Source organism: Siniperca chuatsi, linkage group LG17 (assembly GCF_020085105.1).
Source record: "Siniperca chuatsi isolate FFG_IHB_CAS linkage group LG17, ASM2008510v1, whole genome shotgun sequence".
Classification (NCBI taxonomy): Eukaryota; Metazoa; Chordata; class Actinopteri; order Centrarchiformes; family Sinipercidae; genus Siniperca; species Siniperca chuatsi.
The window spans coordinates 5,385,428-5,403,070 of record NC_058058.1 but is presented as its reverse complement, the minus strand read 5'-3'; the positions used below and the strand labels follow the sequence as shown (position 1 = coordinate 5,403,070).

Sequence of the window (17,643 nt, the reverse complement as noted above, 5' to 3'; positions counted from 1 at the left end):
CTATCACCGATGAGCCATTTGAGTTTGAAGCAGCACCGGATTCTATCACCGATGAGCCATAATAAGATAAACATTATTTAGATTTACAGTAATATCAATTCATATATAATACTTAATAATCAAGTCAATGAATAAATAATCATTTATAGTAATAGTTAAATACAATTTCATATCACCTGTTTAAAAACAAAATGGTGTTAGACAATGTTATGTACGTTTCGAGCATAAGCATATGTTGCTATCTCGTCCTGATTTGGCATCCCTGCATTGTTCTTTCATGGCATGACTTTCACCTGTACTTTGGGTTAGTACCGTCCCTTTTCTCAGTCATATGGCCTGTTCATGACCATTCTGCATACATTGGTTAGGCTTAGGCCTGATTTCATTGAGAATGAATGAGCATATAATGGATAAAATTATTCATTACAATTAAAGCAGGATAATGAGTAAATTAAATGAATTAATAAGAAGACAGGTAAAACAGATGAGTAATTATAAAAAGTTACAATGGATATAAATAGAATAGGATATAAACAAGTATGCATGGATATATAAAGAATGGATGGCAAAAGTAGTAATGATATAAAATAAATATGGTATGTAAAGACAGAGTATTATGAAATTACATATATGGGTGCAAATAGAGTACATGAAAAAAGTCTATGAAATTATGGGACAGTAAATAATTCAGTTGCACATTAGGAGTTAGGGAGAGGTTAGGAAAAATTCGTAGATGACAGTCAGGGAAAAGCAACAGTCTCTGGTTAGCAGAGGTCCTGGCCAATGGCAGGAAAAGTCCTGAGTTCGGAGCAGTCCTGAATGTCGTTCTGAGCAGACTTCCTGGATGTCCAGCTGGATGTGCCTGGCAGAAGCTTTACCCCGGCCGAGATTGTGGTCTCCCGTCCAACAGATGTGCACAGTGGAGGGCTTCTGTGTCGAGAGAGTTCAGACCTGCAGCGTCTTTTCTTCCGAAGCAGTCTTAGGTACTTCTACATGATGTTTTCTATTATTTAATTAATGAAGCCAGACATTTTACAATCAGTGTAATTAGTAAATTCTTTAACTTCTTACAGTATTAATAGTTAATATTTACAACTAATTTATTAACTCATTTCCTGAAAATAAGTGACTTTCGATATAATTTATTAATTATTTAACAATAAATTGAAATTTTGTATAATTATTTATCAAAAAAAATCTGTTACATTAAATTGGGAATTTTGAATTTCTTTTTAAAATTATAACTATAAATTGATGAATTTAGTAGTTAATAATTTAAATTGAAATTGAATTATGAAATTTTTCATCTTAAAATTATGAAAACAATATAATAATTAAACTTATGACAGAAAAATAAATTTACAGTGACTTAGTCATACAGAAATAACTAATACATTTGATACATATAAGAAATAAAAAGTAAAAATAGTTAAGGAAGTGTATAAGATAGTAATATGTCAAGTAAAATAGGTTACAGATGATAAGATATCATACATTAAAGTATAAAAAAAATAAGATAAGCATGGGATGAGTTATTAAATGTATAATAGGATAAAGGTAAATACCTTTGATGTGTAGGCTAATATCTGGTCTGAGAGCTTGTATATAGGACCCAAATCCTAGTGTTAGTTTAGTTCAGATTTTTCAGAGCACATACACATCCTTCCAAGGAGACGAGCACAACGACTGCAAACCAATACAAGCCGATACTATGGATACAACACATAGACAAGAGAATATGGATCAGGACCTTCCACTGGCCACAACGGACACTCTTCGCCCACTTGTCCAACAGTTCCTGAAGAAGCTGACGAACGCACAGTGGGCCAAGCTGGAATCCGGGTCTCTTGACAAGGCCACAGAAAATATCATAACGAACATGTGTGTGGATATAATTAACACTGTATCTAGACACATTTATGAGGCATTCAAACACAACCTAACAGAGGTGAGTGACTTGCGTTTGCCGCAAAGTCCTCCCAGATCATCCAGATGCTCTTCTGGATCTGATGGGTCACAGAAGAACGTCAGTATATCTGAAGAAGAAGTTGAAAGGTTTTTGGGTGACACTATTAAACACACATTTAAGGAGGCGACGGGTGTTCAGGAGGACATCTGTTTCCCCAGCACACAGAAGATGAAAGACCTCTTGGTGAAAGAAGCAACAGAGAGGGTAAATGCCGAGCTCTCCAAAAGTTGTGGAAGCAGCGGAAGCAGCAGCGAGGAAAGCGAACTGCTGGCCTCCAAGTCCTTCACAGGCAGACTAAAGGCAATGATAAGATATGTGGTGAAAATACTTAAAAAATGCGCCGCTAAGATGAGATGCATGTCCAAGATAGGTCAGAAAAGTCCAAAAATGGAAGCTGATGAAGCAGCAACAGAGCAAAACAAATCGAGAGAGCTGGGTGAAACTGGAGGGACAAGCCAGACCCCCATAACTCCTCTGGAAGAGGATGAACCAGAAAAGGATTCTTCTGGGAGAAGCTTAGAGATTCTAATCACCAAAGCCTTGAAGAAGGTCCTGAAGGACCAGGCGAATAATATCAGTTGCATCAAATATGATGGTGACATTTCAAATGAGGAACGCGACCTGATTGTGTCCAGCACCTCCCAGGATACAGACAAGGCAGCATCTAAGATTGTTAAATATATTATATTGGTAGAACTAGCAAAATTTAGCAAAATGTCCTGCTGGAAAAGGGTGGGAAGTAAAATCAAGGCATTCTTTGTGCAAAGATTTGCTAAAGAGTCAATCCTAAGCTTAGTGGCAAAACTGAGGAGCAAACTTGGCTGCTTCCCACCAACTAAACAAAATACTGACGATCTAATTAGCCAGGTGGGTAGCCTGGTGGAGGACATGATCCCAACACTGGAAGATGAGGAGATAAGAAAGGACACAGATGAGGTGTGCATCTACCAAAAAATTGCCAATGACATTTGCAGCGGAAAGCAAAACACCATCATTAAGCAGCTGACTGAAGTAGTGTCCCACCATCTACAACCTGGCAAAGGACACAGGCAGCAGTTTCAGGCCGAGGTTCAGGCCGAAGTGGACAAGTTTATAAAGCTGATGTGGAACTGGCTCAACCAGCAGGCACAACAGCATGAGAGAAGCCGGGATCACGCGAGTGTTGTTCTGACGCAGATTAAGAACACAGTGGATAGTCTGCCAGCACTCACAGAGAGTCCCTTGGTACTGAAGAGTGACACTTTGACACTTGAGTTTGAAGCAGCACCGGATTCTATCACCGATGAGCCATCTGAGTTTGAAGCAGCACCGGATTCTGTTACCGATGAGCCACCTGTGTTTGAAGCAGCACCGGATTCTATCACAGATGAGCCATCTGAGTTTGAAGCAGCACCGGATTCTGTTACCGATGAGCCATCTGAGTTTGAAGCAGCACCGGATTCTATCACAGATGAGCCATCTGAGTTTGAAGCAGCACCGGATTCTATCACCGATGAGCCATCTGAGTTTGAAGCAGCACCGATTCTATTACCGATGAGCCACCTGTGTTTGAAGCAGCACCGATTCTATTACCGATGAGCCACCTGTGTTTGAAGCAGCACCGATTCTGTTACCGATGAGCCATCTGAGTTTGAAGCAGCACCGGATTCTATCACCGATGAGCCATCTGAGTTTGAAGCAGCACCGGATTCTGTTACCGATGAGCCATCTGAGTTTGAAGCAGCACCGGATTCTGTTACCGATGAGCCACCTGTGTTTGAAGCAGCACCGGATTCTGTTACCGATGAGCCATCTGAGTTTGAAGCAGCACCGGATTCTATCACCGATGAGCCATCTGAGTTTGAAGCAGCACCGGATTCTATCACCGATGAGCCATCTGAGTTCGAAGCAGCACCGGATTCTATTACCGATGAGCCATCTGAGTTTGAAGCAGCACCGGATTCTATCACCGATGAGCCATTTGAGTTTGAAGCAGCACCGGATTCTATCACCGATGAGCCATTTGAGTTTGAAGCAGCACCGGATTCTATCACCGATGAGCCATCTGCGTTTGAAGCAGCACCGGATTCTATCACTGATGAGCCAGCTATCAGTGGTGGAGCTGATGAAGCTGCTTATGAGACCAAAGCATACTCAATCTATGAGCTGAACTGCTTGATTCTGGTGTCAGGGCTGGTTAACCAGATTCTGAAAAATCATTCCATTAATCTGTCCGATAATGATATCGAAACCACCATCATGACACTGAAAGAGATGCTGTGGGCAGACATCGCAGGCTGTGAAATTGCTGTCAAGCCACGTGGACACCATATTAAACGGATAGCCAAGGCGGTACACAAAGATCTGTGCAAGAAGATAGGCAGCGCAGGGGTGCTGCGGATGAGCCTGCTGTCACATGATGCATTGATTTACAAACGTATAACTGAGACACTAAAAGAGCACCTAGTGACACCAAAGAGGAGCTGCGCTTACACGATCTTCAGATCTGTTTTCAAGACCATGGCCAAGCCATTCTCTGCCTGCTTCAGATGTGGCCGCAAAGAGTAATCATTGGCGGTCTTAGGGTGGGTGGGTGGACCAGACATTTTTCCCAGCAGACATTTTGGCTTGTCACAGCAGGAAAAGCACAAGTATAATTGATAAAATTTAAAACGACTCAATTCCATTTAGTTGAGCTAGTTCCAGGGTCCTGGTATTGTGCATGCTGGCTCCTGCTATGACAAGTCAAAACCTCTGCTGTGAAAAAGGTCTATTGGGGCCTGAAGTCCCACCTCATGTCCAGCTTATCCTCTGCGCTACTAGCCTCAGTTCGACTAGTAGCACAGAGGATAAGCTGGATGTGACGCAGGACTTCAGGTCTCACAGGGCCGCACAGATACCTCAGTGTTCAACACTGTGGCCTCGCAGCAATAAGGTGAGGGTTCAGTTCTGGGCCTTGACCTCCTTGCTGTGAGAAGCACACGCGTGCTCACTGTGTTGGTGTGGGTTTACTCCGAGTGCTTCGGTTTCCTCCCACATTTTAAATTAAAATAATAATATTAAATAAAATCAAGATCAAATAAAACATCAAAACTGAATTCAATTTAATTATAAATAAATAAAATGAGAAATTACATTTCATAGCTGTAGATGTGTAAGTCAGACTCAAGTCCTGCTGGTTAATAGATAAGTCCAGTTTATTAGCTCAGCTGGTCGCAGTAATATTCAGTGATTGTCAGTATTATACAACCTGTATTTGAAAGACAACACAAAATTAGGTTTTAGGAATGAAGTGTTACGAGTATGTATGCAGTTTCAGCAGCAGTAAAGCAATAATGTTAGCTACCTCTGTCCGAGGTCATGGGTCATTCCCAGCCCCATATGGCGCTGCTTTCCATGGTCCTGAATTTCTGACCTGTACTCCGTTTGCGGTGCTGACGCTGTCCCGGGTCCTGATTTTTGGTCTCAGCCTCTGGCATCGCTGCTTTCCATGGTATGGAATGACCCCTCTCCACCCCTAAACACTCAAGTGGTTCAGGGGCTGTCTGAGGGCCTGATTTACAATTAGATTGAAATTTAATGAGCCCTATTTGCTATTTATTTACTCATTTATGGACACACACATATCATACACTCCCCTGCTGCCCTTTTTGGGTTTTCATTCTATTTAATGAGTCTTGACATTTATTACATAGAGTTTAAGTAAAATAACCAAGACTAATTTATTAAAGATCATTTCCTGTATAAATTAAGTGAACTAGTTCTGAAATAACTGCTCAATTAATCTATTAGTCAATTGACAGAATATCCAACAATTTTGATGATCAATTAATCATTTAATTAATTTATCTGGATTACACCTCAAATGTGAGGATTTGTTGCTTTTATAACATAAACTGAATATATTTTGGTTCTGGCCTGTTGGTCAGACAAAAAAACATTTGATACTTTGGACTCTGGGAACTTGAAATGAAAATAATCCTTAGTTGCAGCCCTACAGTCAATTCACATGACCATGTTTTTGAGATGTCAAAGATGTCAGATGTTTTTGTATGCTTGCCTTCACACTGCAACTCTCATTCCATTTGTTGTTATCATAAGAAGTGTAACGATGTCCTGGAAGCTTTTTCCCACAAATGCCTTTTTATTTCTTGCAAATGTTTCAGTCACTGGGATCCCAAACGTTCCACAGGAATTAAAAAATATACTAACAAACAATAAAAACACACAGACATACAGACAGCATGGTTGAGGATCAAATAATAGGCTCAGAGTGTAAACATTATGCACTTCTTCACAGGCCAAAACAACTGCAAATTGGTGTTTTTCCTTTTTCTTTCAAATGTGAAAGTACCCAGGCATTTTATTTTTGAAAAGTGGTTCAAGAATCCTTAATAATTACAATGTTAAACTGACTTCATGAGATGTCAGATATACACAAGCATCAGAAGTTGAGCTGTTGAACTGGACATTTCTGGGCACCAAGAGTGAGCTGTAGATGCAGAAAAATGCTGGAAGTTCTCACTGTGATGAGATAAAGTAAAAAAGGAAAACATGCATTCTTCAACTTCTCTCCATGATTTTAATACTTTAAAATACATCCTCTGCTCATTCATGTCACTTTGTTGGAGGTTTAGCATACGGATTATTTGCAGGTGACACTGCTGATATTTTCCATACTTGAATCCAATTTGTGGTCATTTGTGTTTAGAGTAATTCCCATGACCACTGGGCCCATGAAATCTATTACAAAAATGTATATTTAAATATAAATACATGGAGTTCAGAGAAAAAACAAATGCAGTTTTTAAATATAATACTTGGCAGATACATGGTTCTAATCCAACAACAGTAAAGATGCTTCTAGTCAAGATGAGCTCAGGCCTTTTTGAGTCTAAAATCTCAGGTCCCCAAATAGTAGGTAATGGAAAACAGATCAGGCAAAGGCTAATATGCTTTCCATGACCTGACCTGGGTTCTGGGCATCTGCAGTGTGTGATTGTCCTCATGACGTTGGCTGGCGTCTGAGAAAAATCCTGCTGCTGTTGCATTAAAACTATGAAAATGTATCTTACTGAAATCTTGTCAGGAATTCAATGAAACAGAGATTTGTTCTCATTGACAACTTGCAGAATTTGCAATTACTGATATAAAATATGTTGAATTGGCTGCAGGCTCTTTTACAAAAAAACTTCTTAAAAAATGTCTATTAAATCTGACATTTTTAATTTTGTGCTTTCTGAATGAAATAAAAGTTACAACTGAAGTGAGAAAACAATGACCTGATCATGAGGATTTGTTATGAAGACTGAATCTACCAGAATGTTTTCTATCTCACACGCAATCTTAAAAAGGATGCAAAGGACGAAAGCAGTAAAAAAAAAAAAAACGTGTGCTGATCAATTTACTTACAGTACATGCCTCAGTGAGGAAGAAAATACTGACAGTGTTGTCCCAACTACTACCCAAATTCACATTTATCTTTGAGAGTGGATCTTGAATGCTGACAAAAATGGCAAAAGTAATGAACACTGATAAAAGTAATTAACACTGATAATGGCATGATTTCATATTTCTGAAGTTCACTCAAGGAAGTAGGTCTGGTTTCTCCAAAACAATCAAAGTCACAGTTATAGGGTTTCTAACACTTGATATTCTTTGACTTCACCCTTGTTTAAATGCTTTAACTCTGGAATAAAACATCCAAAGTTGGACTTTTCTGACTGCTAACTCAGAAGCACAGATATTTATTTTTTCAAGGAATGTAAAATACTGTTTCTCATGCAGAAGGTAATGTCATATCAATAATATTTGGCAAAATTTACAAGCTTGTTTGCGAGTGTGAGTGAATATAAGTGTATTATTACACTTTAAATCAGTCATCAAACCATTTAGCACATTTGTTCAAGGTGGAATTAACTTTACAGTACAAAGCCACCATGATTACTTCCTTTATTTTTCAGAGTAATTTCTTTTTACTTTCTAGGAAACAGGAAAAGATAATCTTACGTGATTTAAAGTGAAGTTTAAGAAGTGCTTCTGATTAGTGCATTTGCTACAAGACAAGAACTTAGTGTAAAAGGGAGGCTAGTCTTGGTAAAACTGGTCTACACGGCGTCACAATAAACTTTAAACCATGGCACATTAATTTGGTCATGTGATTTTTATCCTGTTTCTCACCTGCTTCTCTTTCGTTTTCTCTGCCTACATTCAACTTTCATTCTTACTTCATCCCATCGTTTCTATCCCTCCGTTAACCAGTTCAGACCCCCATGTTTCTCTAACCAGCCTTCCTTATCTGTTCTGCTACATTCCTTATCACAATTTTTTTTTCCACTTTTTTTAAGATTTTTTTCTTTTTGGTTATTAACTTTTTTCAGCTCATGTTACTTGAATTTTCCTTGCTTTTTTTTAGGCATCCTCTTCCACTTCTTCCTCAAACTCTCCCTCCTCCTCGGCCGTGGCATCCTGGTACTGCTGGTACTCGGACACCAGGTCGTTCATGTTGCTCTCTGCCTCGGTGAACTCCATCTCGTCCATGCCCTCGCCGGTGTACCAGTGGAGGAAGGCCTTGCGGCGGAACATGGCGGTAAACTGCTCAGAGATGCGTTTGAACAGCTCCTGGATGGCTGTGCTGTTGCCAATGAAGGTGACAGCCATCTTGAGGCCACGTGGCGGGATGTCACAGACGGCTGTCTTGACATTGTTGGGGATCCACTCCACAAAGTAGCTGCTGTTCTTGTTTTGGACATTCAGCATCTGCTCATCCACCTCCTTCATGGACATGCGGCCACGGAACACGGCAGCCACCGTCAGGTAGCGTCCGTGGCGAGGGTCGCAAGCCGCCATCATGTTTTTGGCGTCAAACACCTGCTGGGTGAGCTCGGGCACAGTCAGGGCACGGTACTGCTGACTCCCCCTGCTGGTCAGCGGAGCAAAGCCGGGCATGAAGAAGTGGAGACGAGGGAAGGGAACCATGTTGACAGCCAGTTTCCTCAGATCAGCGTTAAGCTGGCCGGGGAAACGCAGGCAGGTGGTGACGCCGCTCATGGTGGCTGAAACCAGGTGGTTGAGGTCGCCGTAGGTGGGTGTTGTGAGTTTGAGAGTGCGGAAGCAAATGTCATAAAGGGCTTCATTGTCAATGCAGTAGGTTTCATCTGTATTTTCTACCAGCTGGTGGACTGACAGCGTGGCATTGTACGGCTCAACCACTGTGTCCGATACCTGAAGACAAAGAAACAAGGAAAAATCAACATCAACATTACTTGAACAACAACTGACAACAATTATTTTACTGGGTGAAGTTTTCTGACTTCTGTTTTAGACTGCTCAGTGATGGAGAATTGTGCTGCAAGCATATATGGGATTGGCATGACGTTATACTGTATTACCTCTTCATTACTACAAGACATTTTGGATGGAAGTTTGCTATTGTTGGACTTCCAACTAAACTGCATTACAAGCCAACAAAACTTCTAATTACTTAATGTTAAGTTGGCATATATTTTAATATTAAAATCAATATTGATAGCAAGAACAGACAGGATTCAGCACTCATATTGCACTGCAATTAACTATTAACTCTTTATTCAGAAAACACTAGTACTACTTTATAATATGTCTCCATAACAGCAGCGGTATTAAAATGTTATTTTGATGGTAAATTACCTGAGAGTAGACATCAATAATGGGAATGTTGGCTAATGTCTAATATGCACTAGTATATTAACAAATTATTATTTTCCCTGTTTTCAATGATACAATATTTTATGTGTTACCTTAGGAGAGGGCACCACACTGAAGGTATTCATGATGCGGTCAGGGTACTCCTCCCTGATCTTGCTGATGAGCAGGGTGCCCATGCCGGAGCCGGTGCCTCCTCCCAGGGAGTGTGTGAGCTGGAAACCCTGCAGACACTCACAGCTCTCAGCCTCTTTTCTCACCACATCCAGGACCGAATCCACCAGCTCTGCCCCCTCCGTGTAGTGACCTTTGGCCCAGTTGTTTCCTGCTCCACTTTGACCTGGGGAATAAAAAAAGAAGCTAGCATCTTTTCCTTCCTGCCAACAACCAAATGAAAATCACAACTTAAATTTGTGTTAAAAAACATTTTTTCCATTTTGATTATTAATGCTGAAGTGAAAGAATAATAAACAAAAGTTAACATGAACAGTTTTGAAGTCAAAGTCAAGGAGTACGCTGAGGGCCCATGTGGTTTCATACTGGGAGTTTATGGCAGGAGTGAGCTTGCCTGGGCTGTCAGTAGAGCTATATTTGTCAAATGGACAGGATGTGACTAAACCCCCAGAACAGAGCAAAAAGGGACACCCAGAGTTTATCCTTCAATTGGAGTCCAAACCTCTGGGCTTCCAAGTGTCCTTAGGCAAGACCCTGACCTCTGACCTCCTGTGGAAAAGATGCCCACATTAAATAATCAAACCCGTCTCCAGTAGGGTGTGTTCCTACCAAAGACAAAGTTGTCAGGTCTGAAGATTTGTCCAAAGGGTCCGGAGCGGACTGAGTCCATGGTGCCTGGTTCCAGGTCAACTAGGATGGCTCTGGGCACATACTTCCCACCTGCACACACAGACAAAAATAACATGTGTTTGTAAACCTTGAAGAAACAAGGTATTACAACGGCAAAACCAAACTAGAAAAAGTTGAAACAAACAGACAAATTTAAGAAAGGATGTTATTTTTCAAACAGGAGTAATACTGAAAACTGGTGGAAGATGGGTACTATCCCTGTGATGCTACTGCCTAATGTGGCCACTAGGTGGAGTCAAACACTATAAAACTGCAGGAAGTAGCTGCCTAAACTCCACACACTTAACATTTTGTGATGTAAGATGTTCTGAACTATATTGTGGCCAAATTGAGCAACCATATTGCATGCTTTCAGATCATTTAACACACTACTTTTATTAAAGGTTATTTAACAAATTTTTAGTAGTATTGTCTTGCCATCAAGTGTCAATGTCAGGGTTTATTTAGTTGTTTAGCTGCTGAGTAAATCTGCAGCATTTAGGCTGCTCATACTTTAGACTGTCATGTTATATTAGTTGAAATGCAACCATTGAGGGCATTTGGCACATGTAAAATGTAACACTATTATATTAATAATAATGTAATATTAATACTTTATTGATCCCCGAAGGGAAACTCTTTGTTACAGCAGCTCGCCTTTACGTCAGTGCACACAGGAGAAAGTACTAGCAAAAAATATAATACAATACACTATAAAACACTATAAAAACCGGTCAGAAAATAAATGAAGTACCAGGTGGGTATAAGTATAAGATAAAATAAGTGTGAAGTACCAAGTGGGTTTACTGGTTGATGATGATAATACAGTATAATAATACAATGTAATAATATAAGTAATAAGTAATAAGCAGTGGTGCATGTACTGTTGAGTTAAGTGTAGCTTATTGAGATTATTAAGATAACACAGTGCATTCTACTGCATGTAGAGCAGTAAATGTAACCATGTACATCTTCAACAAATGAAGTTTTTCAGAAAATCTTTTATGGTTAGTGGCTCTTTAAGGCAGTATGGCCATCATAGTGATTCTCACCATGTGAACAGGTGAAGACATACGGCACATGTGCACATCACATCTGTAAGTGTAACAATCTAAAAACCAATTAGCATAACCTAAGCATATCCTAATTTAAAAGCAGTTGTATTTTTATCTTCATCTTATTCCTTGCTGCTGCAGTGAGCCAGTTTCTCCACAGGGGGGACGTCTCACCTCATTTCATCAAAACAGACCTCAGTACTGTATATGTCAGGATGTACTTACCAGTGGCTGCGTTGTAATACACACTGATCCTGTCCAGCTGCAAGTCGCTGTCTCCATGGTAGGTTCCTGTGGGGTCGATACCGTGCTCATCGCTGATCACCTCCCAGAACTAAACACACAAACACACAGGCCAATACACCATCGTGAAGGAGCTGTGTACTGTAATGAAGGTGGTATTGCTATTCGCGACCGTGTGTTGAATTCAAGTCATGCAAAACGCATTCACACACAGAAAAATCTCAATTTGTCAGTGACACTCAATGATTGTCTCCACGCTTTGTGTTATCTACATTTAATTATACGAAAAATGATAAAACCAGATCTTTTAACATTGTAATTCAAGTCTAGACCCATAAAAACAAGCAATCTTTCACGGGGCTTATTATTATGACAATTATGACTAATGATGTGTATTCAGTGGAGTTATTCAGTCTCAGTTCTGGAAACATGCCTTAGAAAGAGTGTCTCTGTGTAGTGATTAAGGCCATAACTGTGAGCCAATTTACTAAGGGGAAAGAAGAGAGTGGTTTACAATCACTCTTCTGTCCTCTGTGCTTCCTAAGGACACGCTGACATCTGATTACCTTTTACGGTCACAAGATCACCTAAAAACAGCAACATGTTCTGTAAAGCCACTGTTTTTCTTTGAATCTGGTTAAAGAAGGTTTTCTGCAGTCAACAGTTGTGGTGAAATGCAATCTCTCAGTCAGTATTATCAAATCATCAGGCTGAGTACAATTGTAATCTTTGTACCACATGTTTACATGTACAAGCATGCAGCGACCTGTCACAAATCCAGTTTGTTCTTTCTGACCCAAAGGCTGTTTGAAATCAGAAGGGACTGCAGCTTTGATCCAGATCACATCTTAAATGAGAACAAGGCAGCCGAAAACAGCTCAGAGACAACTCAACAAATCTTCTGCTAGATTTATAAATGAACCATAGATGTGTAATGTCACACAGACCTGATCATATTAAAGTTGTGCTTCTGCTCTGAAAATGACCAGCAAGAAGCAAAACAAAGGTTTGAGACCAGGACAAGATAACAAAAGGAGGAAGTACTGGGGAGAATGAAAAACAGGGATAATTGTGTTGCAAAGAAACCAAAGAAGAGCGTACCAGGGCTCCAACTAACAATCATTTTCATTATGGATTAATCTGGCAATACATTTCTCAATTAACAGATTAATCATTTGGTATAAAAATGTTGGAAAATATGGAAAAAATGCCCCTTACAATCTTTCAAAGCCCAGGTGACACGTCTGTTAGTCCAACTAACAATCCAAAACCCAAATATATTCAGTTTTCTTTATGATAGAAGACTAAGAAAACCAACACATATTCACATCTTAGAAACTGGAGACAGCAAATGGTTGGCATTTTTGATGCAAATGATAAATCGATTGCTGATTAATTTTCTGTCGAACGACTAATCGATTGATGGCCTAACTGTTTCAGCTCTACAGCGTAAACAAAGCAAAAAAAAAAATTTTGTGTTTATGAAAAATTTTAAAATGGCTAAACATTTTGTAGCCTTAGCAGCTATGTAGCATAAGTTAAAATGCATTAGTTTGAAAGTACTGAAAGTAAGTTCTATTTGGCACTGAAAATCTCAGGTTAAACTCACAAATCATGTAACATGATGTCAGTTAAGTTCACACGTGTCATATTATCTGTCTCTTAACCAACATCAGAAAATCATTTGGGCAAACAGGGTTTATCTGGTTTCTTAATTAAAGGGTCACAAGGTGTGCTTATCTTCAACATGACTATGATTTTAGCTGTGATTTGAGATTTAAAAAATCCTTTATGTAGCTTTATGGGAAGGGAGGATGCTGCTATTTAATTAGCCCCACCTTGATTTATCCAGATGATTTAGGGAATAACACACAAACTTTGGTCATAACACCGCCTCTACAACGTAAGTACTGAAACTCCTTGTTCCATTCGTAGCCGGAGGGTTAGTAAGAGCAGAGCTTCCTCAGAGGATTCAGTCGGCCTCGTTTCTACAGGCTGAGACATTAACGCCAAACTCAGTTAAGACGAGAACGCAGACTGTCACACCAGCTCAGTCAACTGACCCTAATCTATGCCACGGACTGTGTGAGTGTGTGTGTGTTTAAGAGAAAGAGGGAGAGATAAGCAGAGGGAGGCTGGCACGTCTGTGTTGCTGTATATGTGTGTGGGAGAGGGAAAGAGAGAGATTGGTGGGGAAGAAAAATCACATTTTTAATCTTCACTACTGTCACCTCACCATAATTGGCTGTCCTCGACTTCACCCCTCTGTGATCTCCGTGGCAATAAGTTGATAAATCGTCCAACGGTTTCAGAAAAAAAAACATCTTGACCTACTGCATTTTATTAAGCGAGGCTAAAAGCTATAAGAATACTGAACAACTATATAATTTACAAAACAGCAAAAGGGTGAGAGTCACACACCATGAAGCAAACAGGTGCTGAAACCTGTCTGTGACAATCTAATCTTTCATCTTTCATCTGTAAGAAGTTATCCAGCGACATAACAGACCTGAGCAGATTAAGGTTGGAACTAGATTGGGTAAGTGAGTGAATTCAGGCGTTAATCCATTGTGAAATGAGGATGACCTCAGCCTTACTAAGTCCTCTGTAAATAAACTTGTCTTCACTGATCAGGGCCATTGAGTAGTGGAGTCTGAGTCAGTCCATATGTTGCTGCCACACCTCTTGTTGTCCCACCAAGAACCCCCAGGGCAAGTCTGCTGGATGAGAGTGTAATGAGCCAAATATATTACTTCAGAAATAAAGCTGCATATCCTTTCAGATTCTTGAAATCACAAGACCTTCTGGTTGTTTTTCAGTTGCAAAGCAATCAATGTTAAAGTCCTGTTTCTGATGTGTAAATAAAGTGCATCTTGATAGACAACACGACACATCTGGGCTACACTCATACTCCACTTAGAGGGTGACGTGAGTCATCATCTGCAATATATTGATATATAAACACATGGCGCTTTTGACTGACTGATCGATTCATCGTTGCAGCTCTATTTGACTGACAGTGGATCTCTGGGAACTGAAGTGTAGAGACACCACAGGACATTAAAGCGCTGCAGCGAAAAATGCTGACAAAAATAGAAAACACTTATTTGGCAGATAATCCCTTTATGTCCATGTGTAAACAAGGTTTTCTGGGTCACTGGTGGTTTGGGGGCCCGCGGCATATGCATGTGATACACTGACTGGAAAAGCAGCTATTTAAATGACCTCATCTGTGCTTTCAGAGCAGACACTGAGCCACTTGTTATCTTCTCCCCCTTCACCCCCCTCCTGCTGCGCTCCTCTCCTCTGCCTCAGCAAATTTCTCCTTTTCTTTTCACCCTCTCCTCTTGTTTTTTTCCTCTCTCTTTTCTCAGTGACAAAGAGTCCAGCTCACCAGGCGGCCAAGACAGCAGCTGGCCCTGTCCTGCTCAAGTCTGGCCTGCTTCATTAATCACGGATCAATGACTTGAGTCACTGTTTTGTCAACAGTTCCAATTGTGTGAATTGTTACTGTATTCATATGCAAGAACACCATGTGCAGATTACTGTTTAAAAGAAATTAATTAGGATTAGTTCATATCCCAGAAATACAATATCACTACAATGTTCCTGTGGGCTGTTCTTATGTATTAGTTATACTGGTTTTATAATATCTTGTAGCTTTATTTAATCTTCTATTGTATCACTCAACACTTAAATACAAACTTGCTTATGCAGAATGCTTGTTGGGCTACTAGTGTATTTGGGTAGAAATTACTGTGCTTTGTGGTACTTTTATAACCCATCACATCACTTACATATTTCAACAGTGATTTATTGTTTCTGTCTGGTGCTTTTTCATCAATCTTATCATACTTACTTACAGTATTTTCTCAGCCACTGTTACAAAGGGATGAATAAAGATTTTTTCATTTCTATTTTGACTGTGTTGAATATTATTTCATAGTTTTATGAGTTTATTTGTGCAGTAGCCTTGTAAAATGTATAAAAGTACAACATTTATACATTTCCTTTGGATAAACTTGCAATGAAAACAAAATGAATTTGGTGCTAGTAAGACAAAGAAAATAACTCTTTATACCCATAATGTATTTTAAGAGAATAGAGGCTATGAAGCTCTCTTGTTCATCTAGGATTGTGGTAAACTACACCATGGACCATTTGCTTAATCAATCAATCAATGAAGTGTATTTGTCACATGTAATCATATAAGATACAATCACAGTGAAATGAACTAGTGAAAGATGAGCATATTAAATGGTCAGGCCTAAGTCTTTGAAACAGCCTGCAAACAATAGGGCTGCATGGTTTCTGGCCCCGTTATATCTTTATATTAAGACAAAACATACAAAACTTAAGCAGTCGATTTTATCTTTGTAATTAAATGTAATTATATTCTGAAACTGTCAAAACACACAACAAAAGAAAGGCCTCTTTAAAACGTTTGAAGAATGAAATGCTTAACAGGCAAAAAAAAAAAAAAAACTGGAATAATCTGCTAATTAACAACAAAAAGAAGTTCATTTGTTTTCACTACTTCTCTTACCTTTGCACCAATCTGGTTCCCGCACTGGCCGGCCTGGATGTGCACGATTTCCCTCATGATGGATGGTAGTTGGTGATGAAAGTAAAGTGTAGCAGAGATAAGGCGGCGCTGCTGAACTACTGACTGGACCCAGACAGACTGGCTGACAGGCTGCAGGCTGCGCCGAGTCTCCCAGGCGGGGCTATAGTTTGGGGACGCTTCCATGACGCCGTTCACGCTAATGATTGGCTGCTGTCGCTGTAGCCCCGCCGCTGATTGGCTGAACGGGTTTCTAAAGGGGTTTCCTTGACTCAAAGGCAAGGACCGGAAGAGGAAAGGGAGTGCCGGGTTTTGTCATCACTGCCTCGTTGGAGCTCCATTAAACTCAATGAAACAATGCAGAATAGAATATAATATGATAGAATAGAATAGAATAGAATAGAATAGAATAGAATGGGCAGGTCATATTCTATTTTATTACATTTTATAAAGAGGCAATAAAATAATAATAATAATAATGATAAAACTTTATTTATAGAGCATTTATCAAAACAAAGTACAAAGTGCTTCACAACAAGAGAAATAAAATACGACAGTGAATGATGAAATATAAAGAAATAAAATACACAAAAGCAATAACATAAACAGCCAGTTCAGGTAAAATCAGGACATGTTTTCAGATAAAAATGCTTTTTGAGAAGAGACTTAAAAGAAGACACTGACTCAGACAAAATTAACATGTCTGTTTAATGTACAATAAAAGGCCTACTACTTCTTTAATGTGTGGAGCAAAAATGGGAATACAATAGAATAGCAGTAGTTGCTTATTGTGTTGCCATAATGCAGGGACACTAAAGAAGGCTATTAGTAATCAGCATAGTTTATATAATGATATCACCTAGTGTTGACCCTTAAGTAAATATAAATGCAAGATAATCCTGAATAAATGTAAAACTTAAAATTGAAAATATAAAATAAAAATGGTCTGTGACCTAATGGAAATTACTTTCAGTTTATGTTTCACTGGAAATTATGTAAGATTTTAAAGATCTGACTTTTTATGAAGAGCTTGGTGATTATAAAGAAGGGAGCGACACATTATTACAAGATTTACCCCTACATCTGGATATATTTGTAGTTCCTGAGTTTTAAAATAATACACTACATACACACATTTTGGCATGCATTTATCTAATTTGGAGTTGGAGAAACATGTATGTTATACACATATTGATAATGAAGTAAAGGTACAATGTTTTACAATACATTTGAATAAATTGTATGCATTGGACCGTGTTAGTTTACATGGTGCCTATAGTTACTTCATGGATGAAAGTATTTTACAA

General features: G+C 39.3%; 1 protein-coding gene across 1 annotated transcript; it reads right to left on the bottom strand.

Moving 5' to 3' along the window:
- Positions 1-6,070: 6,070 nt before the first annotated feature.
- LOC122864432 (tubulin beta chain-like) lies at positions 6,071-16,483 on the bottom strand. Its single transcript, XM_044171842.1, has 5 exons — positions 16,319-16,483; positions 11,755-11,863; positions 10,415-10,525; positions 9,727-9,971; positions 6,071-9,172 (listed from the first exon to the last, which is right to left on the bottom strand). The coding sequence occupies exons 1-5, from the start codon at positions 16,373-16,375 to the stop codon at positions 8,360-8,362; spliced, it is 1,335 nt and encodes a 444-aa protein (XP_044027777.1). The 5' UTR covers positions 16,376-16,483; the 3' UTR covers positions 6,071-8,359.
- Positions 16,484-17,643: the final 1,160 nt, after the last annotated feature.